At 40.5% G+C, this 12,738-nt stretch overlaps 1 protein-coding gene across 3 annotated transcripts in view; it reads right to left on the bottom strand.

Annotated features, from left to right (window-relative positions):
• Positions 1 to 1,265: 1,265 nt before the first annotated feature.
• The window catches only part of ABCA8 (ATP binding cassette subfamily A member 8), a 69,708-nt gene continuing 58,235 nt past the window's right edge, over positions 1,266 to 12,738 (bottom strand). For all 3 annotated transcript variants that reach the window (XM_033091561.1, XM_033091560.1, XM_033091559.1), the window contains 11 exons: positions 11,947 to 12,067; positions 11,178 to 11,295; positions 10,408 to 10,499; positions 8,293 to 8,453; positions 7,780 to 7,855; positions 7,612 to 7,706; positions 6,757 to 6,876; positions 6,402 to 6,542; positions 3,146 to 3,225; positions 1,770 to 1,825; positions 1,266 to 1,636 (listed from right to left, as the gene is read on the bottom strand). In XM_033091561.1, the coding sequence (XP_032947452.1) occupies positions 1,538 to 1,636; positions 1,770 to 1,825; positions 3,146 to 3,225; positions 6,402 to 6,542; positions 6,757 to 6,876; positions 7,612 to 7,706; positions 7,780 to 7,855; positions 8,293 to 8,453; positions 10,408 to 10,499; positions 11,178 to 11,295; positions 11,947 to 12,067 (1,159 nt within the window). In that variant the 3' untranslated portion in view covers positions 1,266 to 1,537. The remainder of the gene's footprint in view (positions 1,637 to 1,769; positions 1,826 to 3,145; positions 3,226 to 6,401; positions 6,543 to 6,756; positions 6,877 to 7,611; positions 7,707 to 7,779; positions 7,856 to 8,292; positions 8,454 to 10,407; positions 10,500 to 11,177; positions 11,296 to 11,946; positions 12,068 to 12,738) is intronic.

Raw genomic sequence — 12,738 nt, forward strand, 5'->3', positions numbered from 1 at the left:
TGTCCAGGGCATGGGAGAGCTTCTTGGCATCACTGGGCACTGCCACGCAGCAGTTTGGTGCAGCTGTTTGTCACTTTTGTTGTCACGGTAACCCTCTTAAATGAGTCCTGATCTCTCCATTTTACAGATGAGGAAACAAGGTCTGCACAGATAGTAAATGGTAGGTCCAAGATTGAATTTAGGCCATGCTCTAGATCACTGCTACACAGCAGCATTTGCTAGGGTAGGAAGTTTCATTCATCTTTTCGTTCCTAACACAAGATACGTAAACAGACCTCACAAGAGCCTGGGCTTTGGAAGATAGTTAGGGGAAGGGTGCTCTCCAGAGAAGAATTTTCTAAGATGCTAAGAATTTTCTGAGGTTGGGAGGGTCAGGGATTTTGAAAAGGAAGAAAGGATACACAAAGAACTAGTAGGAAAGCTCAGAGAATCATTTCCACAACTTAGCAAATCTCGTTTAACTACATTTTATGCATGGTAATTGCACCCAGTATTTTTAGAAGATTTTTCTAGGAAATGTGTGTGTCTCCACTTTTTACTTCATTGTTCATGGTGTGGTATATTCTTCTTTTACATTTTGGTAGCACACTGATTAAAGCAGTAAACTCACTTTTATATATAGAAATTGTTTTCAATTAGATTGCAATGAACTTGTAAGAAGCAGGCCACTGAGTCAAGAAAAAGACACATGAAATACATGAAATAGAAAACATATTTCAAAACTACATATATGAAATTTATTTTATATTTTTCACCAACTTGGTCATTTGACCTGTTAAGACATGTATCAATTTTCTGAGATGAAGTGGCAAATATCCATAAAAGATCAGTTATAATACAAACATCTTTAGCCTAGATTTAGAAATGCAACGAAAACTGGACTCTGTTAGTTTATAGAAATTAAAAAAAAAAAAGTATAAGTTCCTAATGGCAAGTTTTTAGTTTTCCAGACTATGTCTATATTATTGATAGTGTGACCAATGAATATGTTGTCAAATATATTGATATCAGGTATTATGACCAATGATATTTTAATATTTTTAGCCATAAGAAAATACATTAAAATCTATTTCAATAAGTATGGTACTTTTTGACATGGTCACTTAAATTCTTACTAAAATATCAGCTTTACAAAGGCATCAAACTTTCAAAAGAATAAACATATGGATTTCTCATTCTAGGTTAGAAAATAGCGTTTTTAAGTTTCTGATTAAAAAAATTAAAAAAAATTTGTATATCATATTCAGAAACAGAAACAATCTTAAACAAGTAAATGGATTTATTCAGCATTATACAGAAAAATAGGATCAGGGTGCCCTGCAGAGATACGGAGGCTGTGACTGGGAACAGGGCTCAGTTGGGAGCCTCTGTTCATGTTGTCCCTGAATTTGCCCAGCCCTCACTCCTCCTCTCCACCACATGGACAACCATGTCAGGGTTTACAATATAATTTCTAAAAATATACATTGATGCTATGAAAATAAATGTCTTAAAAAACAACCACAGGCTTGAACAGAAACATAGGGTAGGCGGGGCTTCAAGGCTCTTCGTGGGGGAGCAGCTTCCACTTCACTGAGAGATCGCCGTGTTCATCAAAATCATCTAGCTCCTGCTCCTTGGAGAGCTCCAGGAAAACCTGAAAGGGGGCAAGGGATAAAGACAGAGGGATGTCACACTGCTTTCTGTAGCTCCAAGTGAGTGCAAAGAGTATGCACTTAACTGTACATTTATAGTCCATGGAGGATAGAAAATCTCTAAAACTGACCCACCTGCTCCAGAGTAGACTGTGAGAGGCTGTACTCCTCCAGGTTGAAGCTCTGTTTAACTGCACAAGGATGGACGTACATTAGGGGTTTATATATTTTTATATCCAGATGATCTTAGAAATCAGTATAGATAGCAATTTAAAAAATTAAATAAAAAGGTTAAGGTAATAGCCGTTCATGGTTTAAGTATAGTGTTCAGTTAAAAGAACATCAATGCATTCCCATAGTTTCTGGGGGAAAGATGCTGTTGTGTTGCACGGTTTTTGAGAGCTGTATTTAAAGGAGGAAATGGTGCTGAGATGACTTCCTTCCATGCAGGAGAGCCAGTATTTTTGCACATTCAGCACAGGAAGAGGTGGAAGGCAGACACATTTTGAAAAGGGTTGCATCAGAGAAAGATGAAAAGGGTTGCATAGAGAAAGATGTCTGTGGTTTTCTAAGGAGCAGATAATCCTTATGGGCCGTTTTCATCAATGCAGCTTGACCCAAATTAAGTTGAAAACCCTTCTCCTTGACCAAAATGGACTGGGCAGGTAGTTAGAGCCCTGATAAGACCCCAGCAGACTGGAAATATGCTATCAACTGTACGAGATTGGAAATATACCATCAAAGGTACCAGGCTAGTACTGGCCACAGAGCCAATCCGGGCGGTGCTGTGAATGACCCCACAGCCCAGAATCTGGGGTGCTCTGCTCAGAGAATGGAAAAGAGGGGTCACTGTGACCCCGGATGCTATCAACAGGAGTAAGAAGAGTCATTTAGAACCATGAGACTCGAATCTCTTCTCAGGAAAGGTGACAAGCAAGTGAAGATCTCATTGAGCAATGACAATGAAAAGAGTATGGGGAAGCAGCTCTGGCCAGCACAATGCAGAGTAGCAGAGTTGACAGGCTCAGATGGCAAGGAAAACAACATGAACCTGGCAATGACAGATGCGGTGTGGTGAGTTTTCAAGTGCAGCAGACACAAGTAGATTGTCTTAATGACCAAACAAGATGTCAATTTCTTAATATAGAGCCCAAGGCAATGAAACAATCTGCAAGGCTACATAGAATTTAATTTTAAATACGCAAGCATCAATATTCCAAAGAAAGCATTCTCCTTGAATGCACACATAACTAAGTTTTGACTTAGCTTACACTGATATATACATACAAAAATACATGGAAAATACAAAGCAAAAGTGAAAATCACTCCCATAACCTCCCTTCCCCAGAATCCCTCCACTTCCTTGATATTATACCCCTAAAATTCAATTTGAGATTTTAACTTTTCAGTTTAACACATTATGTCTCATTTCATTTTTGTTATGTGGTTAATTTATTTTATCATTTGAAATTCTGCTTTCAGCATCTTATTTCAAAGTTTATCTATCTTACCCGTCTCTAGTTTGAAGAAAGCTTGGGCTAAAGGTTGTACATCTTCCACTGGCAACTTATACACCATCAGGGATGAGTACCTGGGAGGAGAGGAGGAGAGAGAGAGGCTGATACCACTTGTGGCAGACAGAAACCGAGTACAAACGTGTCTCTGGTCTTTATTTCTGTAAATAAGAGTTGGTTTGGTGTAGGTGAAATGTCTAGGGTGAATCCATAGTAATAAAAAGGGGGCAATTCACAAGAACTGGGGATGGGAGAGTAAGACTCAGACAGTTTACCATCCTTAGATGGAGGTGAGCAGGTACAGCATAAATGAAATTTCTAGATTTGCCAGTCACCTTTCACCTTATTTTTTAAGCTAAACACTTACTCCTTGGTTTCATCTTCCAACCAGGCACTGACACCATGTGGTTTCTTAACGTTTCCCAAGTTGGATGGAAATCCAAGTCTATTCTCCAGAGAATTCACACCTCTCCCACCTTCCCTCGCTCCTACTCAAACTGCTTTCTTCATGTAGGATAACATAATTGAGTCTCTGGTGAGAGGACTAGAGTTCTCCAAAAATTCAGTGCCAAATTCAGCAACAATTTTTAAAATAATTTGTTTCTCAGATGTTTGCCTTTTTGTCATTTGAAAATCAGGAAGATTTAGATTTTGTATCTAAAGATACTACAAAATACTATTTTGTATATTTATGGTACAATCATTCTCATGCATTTTGCTTATTCCCTATTCCTTCATGACATATTTCTACTCAGTCCTGGGCTGTACGTTGAGTTACAGCATTGTTTTATTATTTATATTCCACTGTAGAAATATACTTTCTGACATTGTCATTATGATTTATTTTTCTTACTGTTTTCCCCCCTAACTCCTAAATCACCTACCTGGCTTCTGTAGTGAATTTTAGGTGTCAAAATGACCCTAAAGTTAATCTTTGATTTTTTTTAAAATTTATTGGGGTGACAATTGTTAGTGAAATTACATAGATTTCAGGTGTACAACTCTGTATTACATCATCTATAAATCCCATTGTGTGTTCACCACCCAGAGTCAGTTCTCCTTCCATCACCATATATTTGATCCCCCTTACCCTCATCTCCCAACCCCCACCCCCCTTACCCTCTGGTAACCACTAAACTATTGTCTGTGTCTATGAGTTTTTGTTTCTCATTTGTTTGTCTCGTTCTCTTGTTGTTTTTGGTTTATATACCACATATCAGTGAAATCATATGGTTCTCTGCTTTTTCTGTCTGACTTATTTCGCTTAGCATTGTACTCTCAAGATCCATCCATGTTGTCACAAATGTTCCTTTATCATCTTTTCTTACCGCCGAATAGTATTCCATTGTGTATATATACCACAACTTCTTTATCCATTCATCTACCGAAGGACATTTTGGTTGTTTCCATGTCTTGGCCACAGTAAACAAAGCTGCAGTGAACATTGGAGCACATGTGTCTTTATGTATAAATGTTTTCAGATTTTTTGGGTAGATACCCAGGAGAGGGATTGCTGGGTCATATGGTAATTCTAGTTGTAATTTTTTGAGGAACCTCCACACTGCCTTCCATAGCGGCTGCACCAATCTGCATTCCCACCAACAGTGTATGAGGGTTCCTTTTTCTCTACAGCCTCTTCAACACTTGTTACGATTTGTCTTGTTGATGATAGCCATTCTGACTGGGGTGAGGTGATAGCTCATTGTGGTTTTTATTTGCATTTCTCTGATGATTAGTGATGTTGAGCATTTTTTCATATGTCTATTTGCCACTTGTATGTCCTCTTTGGAGAAATGTCTCTTCAGGTCCTCTGCACATTTTTCAATTGGCTTGTTTGTTTTTTGTTGTTGAGTTTCATGAGTTCCTTGTATATTTTGGATATTAGCCCCTTATCGGAGGCACTGTTTGCAAAAATCTTCTCCCATTCAGTTGGTTGCCTCTTTATTTTGTCGATGGTTTCTTTTGCTGTGCAGAAGCTTTTAAGTTTCATATAATCCCATTCGTTTATTTTACCTTTTACTTCTATTGCCTTTGGAGTCAAATTCATAAAATGCTCTTTGAACCCAAGGTCCATAAGTTTAGTACCTATGTTTTCTTCTATGCAGTTTATTGTGTCAGGTCTTATGCTTAAGTCTTTGATCCATTTTGAATTAATTTTGGTACATGGTGACAGATAGCAGTCCAGTTTCATTCTTTTGCACATGGCTATCCAATTCTCCCAGCACCATTTATTGAAGAGGCTGTCTTTCCTCCATTGTATGTTTTTAGCTTCTTTGTCAAAAATTATCTGTCCATATTTATGTGGTTTTATTTCTGGGTTCTCAATTCTATTCCATTGGTCTATGTGTCTGTTTTTCTGCCAATACCATGCTGTTTTGATTATTGTAGCCCTGTAGTACAAGCTAAAGTCAGGGAGCGTGATACCTCCAGTATGTTCTTTTTTCTTAAGATTGCTTTGGCTATTCGGGGTCTTTTGTGGTTCCAAAAAATCTGATGATTTTTTGTTCTATTTCTTTAAAAAATGCCATTGGGATTTTTATGGGGATTGCATTAAATCTGTATATTGCTTTGGGTAATATGGCCATTTTAACTATGTTGATTCTTCCAATCCATGAGCACAGAATGTCTTTCCATTTCTTTGTGTCTTCTTCAATTTCTTTCAAAAATGTCTTATAGTTTTCAGCATATAGGTCCTTCATATCCTTGGTTAAGGTTAGTTCTAGGTATTTTATTCTTTTTGCTATCTTTGATTTTTTTAATGTATTACTTTCATGAGGATTGAAAGTAGACTCTGTATAAAATTGGAAATGTTAATAGATTTGGAATAAAATAATGAGCTTTACATCCTAGTTCTGCCACTTGTTACCTGTCATTTGATCTAACATGTCTACCAATTTCCTACTCCTAAAGATAATAATTCCATTTATTAATGTCCTTCTAAAGGCCAGGCTTTCACGATGACTTTTTGAAAATCATCTCATTTTTCACTGGAACACCAGTGTCTACTTTGGAAAGTTTCAGTGAGAATTAAATAATACAAGACCAGGACAGTGCCCAGCACATAGTAGGACCACAACACGTGCTTCCTCAGCTCGTCTCTTCTCCAGGTTACTTTCTGCAGTATCCAACACATCATTTCTTTCTTTTAGGGTTCCTTTTGGGCTAAATGTGGACTCGAATGACAATAAATGAATGAAACTGACAAAGAAAAGTTGACATTTGACACCAGATCAAAACCAGCCACCATCTTTACCTGTCCTGCCGAGCAGCCTGGGGGAAAAGCCTCAGAATTTCGGTGTGGAGGGGCTCCACCTGGGTGGGAGTTTTCACCTTCATCTCTAGCAGGTAATCCTTGCCAAACTTGCTCTTCAGGTGCTGGATGGAACCAATACATCTGGAGGGAGGAGCAGTAGGTCATAACAGAAAAAGAAAAAGACACAGAAGGCAACATTTGAGACTCTTGGTTTGCCACGGGTGGTGTTTTGAGGTCTTTACTGTTAGACCCAGGTGCAGCGGTTCCAACTCTTCACGTTGATCTCTCTCTGCCTACAGACAAATTCTTCCAGCCATGAAGCTGGGGGTCAAGTGTTGGCTGGACAAGCACCCACCTCAGCCTTCCGGACACCATGATGGCCACACGGTCACACACGGCCTCAGCCTCTGCCATGTAATGGGTGGTCAGGAGGGCGCCCCTCTCCGTGTTTCTAAAGGTGGCCCGGATCGCCTGCCTATATTGTCAAGAGAATATTTGCAACTAAAGAAGTCTTCTAATTAATCAGAAATGGATAGAGAAAAGGAGTTTTAATGGGCATGACTGTGAATAATTAGCAAAAAGAGATTAAGCAAAGGAGGACTCTTAAGAGGGCAGGTGGGATGAGGAAGGGCAAGCCAGGTGAGAGGGGAATTCACAGAACACAATATTTATTATGAAAGAAGAATGCTGAGCAAGAGGCTGTATGTGAAAACGCTGTGCAGAGGGAACAGAATGGCACCAAAGTGCACAGACTTGTCATAATCTAGTAAAAACAAATAAATGCTCAATAAACACACATGACAACATTCAAAACTCTCCTTCTGCCCCCACCTTTGCAATCTAATGAGAATGTCCATCCTATGTGATGACACTATATGATTGTGTCATACTGTGTCACAGAGATGCACCACAGCTACCTAACAGATCAATCGAGCAATTGTATTACGCAGAGTATGTTTGGGCCCTGCCAGTGCTTATTTTTCCTTTAATGAGAAATGGTTAGGAAATACCAGGAAACGATGGCGTTTTTTTTTGTTGTTGTTTTTTGTTTTTTGGTCAAAGTATCAGTTTTGCTAATAATATGGAGGTGTTTTTTGTTTTGTTTTTCACATTAAGAAACAGTGTAAGGGACAATTTTTGCAGGAGTAAAACAAGTCACAGATTTCTTGCAAGGCGTCCACACTGATCCTGACCAGGTAGCGTTCCTCACCACATCTGCTGCTGCCCCTCGGGGTCCATCCCAGTGGACGGCTCGTCCAGCAGCACCACCGACGGCTTTCCCAGGATGCTCAGCGCGAAGCACAGCTGCAACGAGAGGAACAGCGCGTCTGGCCCCGATCTGTGGGCGGCGCAGAGTAACACCGAGCCCCGCCCCTACCTTTCTCTTTATTCCCTCGGATAAGGCCTTCACCGGACGCCTCTGCTGGTCCTGCAGCTTGAGCGCATCCACCAACCTGAAGGATACAATGGAGCCTTACACGTCGATAGGGGAACGGGGCCACGCAGGACCAGGATGGGGAACGGGGCTCAGCAATGTGGTTCTGAGAACAGATGCCTGGCCATCCTAAAATTGATTGTTTTGCTTCCTGCCCCGCCCCCTGCCCTCCAAAAAAAGAGAATCTTTCCATTTAAAAGAATATAAGCACATTTCGTGATGCCCAAATAGCTGTCCTAAGATAGATTACACTTAAATTTTAGTATTTTCTTAAATCAATTTTACCAATGAATACTGACTGTTTTCTTTCCATACTTAATATGAGAAAAAATATCCCTGTGAAATCGGGGAAATCAGTTTCTAACTACAAATCTACCCAATGTGGTCTGAGTCAGCAATGAGTCTCTGGGCCTCAGTTTCCCATGAAGGAAGAACAGGTGTGTCTCCCCCAGGTACCGTGTGATCGCTACGGCAGCGTCCGCTTTCCTCAGCCCTTTCACGGCCGCGAACACCTCCAGATGTTCCCTCACCGTCAGAGTGGGCCACAGCGCGTTCTCCTGAGGACAGTACCCCAGGAACCCCAGGGGTTCCCCTTCGCTGCTCCCTTTTAGTTGCACCTGCAGAGAAAAGTTCATGCTCAGACCCTACGACCTGCATTGCTATGACACCTTGCTCCTTACAAACCTACAAAAACTAGAGAAGTTCTAGGATCTCATTGGGTTTTGTCATCTGTAACCAGTTTGCACGGGTGGAAGGTTGTCAGAGAGCAAGTACATGGAAACCAACGTATGCACAACGTCATCTAAGCTGCAAAACAAGTATCTCAAAAGTGTGGTGTTCTCGCCATCATGGCCAAAAATTTATATCCAATTTTCTTTTCCTTGCACTCTGAAAGACGTACATTAAGTACTCGTTATTGAGCTTCACTCACTGATGAAATGTGTTTTGAGAACTGCCGATGTAACAAATACTGAGCTGCCTGCTTTGGATGCAGTGAGCATCCAAATGGAATGGCCAGTGCCCTGGTTACTGGGAGTTTTCATTCTACTGAGTGAACCAGGTAGTAAACAAGCAGAGAAATGAGGCAGCAGAATACACACAGATCGTAAGTGATGTGGTTATGGAAATATTCTGAAGGTTGGGGTGGAGAATAGCAGGGGAAGTGACGTTAGGTGGGGTGATTAGAGAAAGCCTGTCTGCTGAGGAGCCATTTCAGCAGAAGAGCAAGAGGACGCCTGCCATGGAAAAGGCCAGAGGAAAGAGATTTGGGGCAGAACAAAGCTCTGGGAAGGGATGATGCTCAGTGTGTTCTGAGACCCGAAGCAAAGCCAGCGGGGCTGGAGCAGAGTGATCAAGGGGAGAAGAGAGAGATGAGGCAGAAGGGACACAGAAACCAGCTCCTGACAAGCAGCGGAGGTTTCCTTCCAGCCTTACTGCAGTGGGAGGTCATTGAAAGTAGTTAAGCAGAACAGTGATATTGTTTATAAAGATCACACTGGCTGATCTGATTAAAGCTGATTTCATGAGACCCTAATAGTTGGCTTTATAATTAAGATCGTACCTTTTGAAATATTTCATTCCAATACATCAATGAACAGTTACCTCTTTTGCCCATGCTTGATGAGAACTAGAATATTGATTTGGGGTCCCCGGGGTGATTGAATTGGAGGGTGGTCTCAGCGGAACTAAGGAGTCCAGTTGGGCTTGGCTAGCCGCCAACATCCCTGAGAGGTCTGCTTCATGAATATCTCGGCTTCAAAGGGACTGTGAATATATTTTCTCCTTCCTCTTTAGTGGGCTATTTGTCAGTCACATTCCTGGCGATTGTTCCCCTGGTGGGCTTGACCATCAACCTCCTTCCCTTGGTGTAGTTCCACAGACCTCCTCCTCAGATTCTGTTCTTTCCTTCCCCTGGACGTGCTTTCCAAGGAGCTCTTAAGGCTCTCTATCTTCTGCCATAGAATTTGGGGGGAAGTTTACTCTATACCTCATGTTGTCTCTCTCTAATAAATCAGCTTTTTTTCTGTTTGCCTGGCCCCCTTAGACAGTTGCACTGCAAGTACAAACGAGTCGAATTCACACCCTGCTGCTCAACTTCGAGCCAATCCTTGAAAACACAAACCCAAGACAGTGTATTTGAACCAAAACATGTGTCCCAGTACCTAAGCACTTTTTGAAGGACCATGAATATGCTTGCTTAAGAAAGGTGTTTATACAAACATTTTTACTCAAGATTAAAGCATAACATACTGGGAGGGCAGTGCTCATTGAAACTGCAAATCCATGTGCTTTTTGGTACTATAAATAGAGTTCGTATGGATTCTGATATTGATTTCTGATCTGACATTGGACATTCCCTCCAAATGCCTTTGAAGGCATGAATAATTATTCCCCTTTCAGTGATTCATTTTGTGTTATTAATGTGATAATTTGTGATGTATTATTCTGCTGCATTGATCACTTCAACTATATAATGACTGAATGAGATTTTGTTATTTACAAAGTTTTAACATCTTGTAACTTTTATTTTGAGCACGACTAAATACCATATTTTCCATATAATTCACCTACCTGTCCAGCAGTTGGTTTTGTGTCTCCAGTTATCACCTTAATGGTTGTACTTTTACCAGCTCCATTGTGTCCTAATAATCCCAAAACCTCACCTGAAACAAACAAAAAAGGTTACACTTAATACTGATTGATTTTAAAAGTAAAATTAAGAATGAGTCTGCAATCTCGCTATGTGCCAAGTGTCGCGCCATGTGCTTTGTATATAGTATGTCACTTAATTGTCACAACCCCCACCACCACCCTGAGAGGTCATTATCATAACCCTTTCTTACACATTTGGGGACAGAAGCTCTTAGGGATGAGGCTAATTGCCCAAAGGTACACAGATGGATAGTCACAAAGCTACTCTTGGAAACTAGGTGTGTCAGACTCTGTCTCCAGTGATCCTAAGCACTGTGAGATGTCACAAAATGAGACCATCTAACATCTGCTGGCCCAGCCTTCCGAATGTACTAGCACATCCCATTAGTTCTCCTCTGAAAAATAATGAGCATCAGGAAATCAATCGTGTTCATTAAATAGAAATGTCATGGTCTCGATGGTTCATTTTAACAGAGCGCTTATGGCTTCCTGTTGATGTGGCTAAGCCCCTATCCATGGGCACGAGTTAATTAATTTCATGGCGAAATGAGCTGTGCAAAAGGAGCTGTCAAGGTCACCAGCTGATGGGTCTGTGTGTGAACCAAGAGATGGTGTACAGAACGACTCTCATCAAGAACTGTAAGGGGGGCCCTGAGCCAACAGTGGAAGGACGGGCCACTGTGTCCAACCTTTTCTAACACAGAAAGAGACATTTCTTGTGGCGATTTTCTTCTTCCTCTTGGAAAAGCAGTGTTTCCTCTTCTCTATATACTCCTTGCGTAGACAGCTGGCTATGACGACTGGTTTCTGTAAATGACAAGCAAATCATGTCAGACTTTCATTCTCTCCATTAACTTTATAATAAAGCTCGATTAACCCACAGGGTTGGCCCCTCGCTGCACAAGCCATGCATCAGAGAAGACCTTCTACTAGGTCACACGTTTATTGGCCATTCTCCCAGGCTAGCACTTATTTTTCAACAGAAGAGGCTATCGTTTTCCTCTCCTATAAAAGCAGTTACTCAGGAACACATTATTGTGTGCAGCTGGCCCATCTCTCAGAACAGAAACATAGAGATGGGAGAAGCACCGAATCACCCTCCACAGACAAAACAACATGCTGTGGACCGGACTGTATCCTGAACTTTGTACAGTGCACTTTCTCCAAGAAAGTGCAACTTTGCTCACTTTCTAAAATCCACATGTTCTTTCTTGGCTTTTGCAATTTCAGTTGCACTCCACTTTTTGATTTTTTATTCTACAAAAGATGAAGCAAGTTAACATAACTTTTAATCTGCTCATCGAGATGTGAAAATGAGTACCTAGTAAAATCAAGTAGTGATTCTCATTTGTATGAATTAGAGAAACTCAACACCATTTGAGAATTAGATTTGTAGACAGGCCACTTTAACTGGCAAATGTTTGTGTCGTTGGATGAAATAACCTTGTGTGTTTTTACCTCATCAAAGTTTGTGAAGCTCAAGGCATTTGCTGTTCTCTCTCTTTCCATCTGAACATCTTCGTCCTCTCCTTCTGGCTCTTCTGGATTTTGGCATACGTCGCTGCTTCTTGGGAAAATTCTGGAGCCAAAACCATCCATTAGTAATTGATTTGGGATTTTCACCTTTGTATCGTGAATACCGCCTTCTTTACGTCTTATACTTGAGTAGATTGCATAATTAATAAACCATCATAATCTCCCTTCAGAGCTGTGAATCCTCCTTCCTTTCATGGTACTAGTACTATATTTAATAACCATTGCTTCTTACACACCTTTCATTCTACTTATTTATAGAAACATCAGTTTTTTAAAATATCAATAGGTAACTCAGTACCTATTATCTAACAAAGAATTTTAATATCATAGCTTAATGAAATAATTTTTCTGGGAACCCTAGCTTTGACACCAATGTTATCATTACATTTTCATAGAGAGACTAGATCAGAATATTTGAAGTCAGATAGCCCCCCCACCAAGTACAAGTAAGATGCTTGATATCCTATTAAAGTTGGCCATGTCTTTGGAATACGTGTCAGAGTCCCTCTTTCTCCTCCATTCTAACTCTGTCCCTCATACCCAGAATATATCTCATTCTATTCTCTCTTCCTTCAACCTAACCTTCCGTACTGATCTTACAAGATTTCTTAAAGGTATTCTTTCATCTTGGAAGTCTCCCATCCAACTACTTGCAATAGTTAAAAATGAAACTGATATAGTTTGGAAGACACAAAGGGAATAAAATGTTTATGG

This window comes from Rhinolophus ferrumequinum, chromosome 21 (genome assembly GCF_004115265.2).
Source record: "Rhinolophus ferrumequinum isolate MPI-CBG mRhiFer1 chromosome 21, mRhiFer1_v1.p, whole genome shotgun sequence".
Classification (NCBI taxonomy): domain Eukaryota; kingdom Metazoa; phylum Chordata; class Mammalia; order Chiroptera; family Rhinolophidae; genus Rhinolophus; species Rhinolophus ferrumequinum.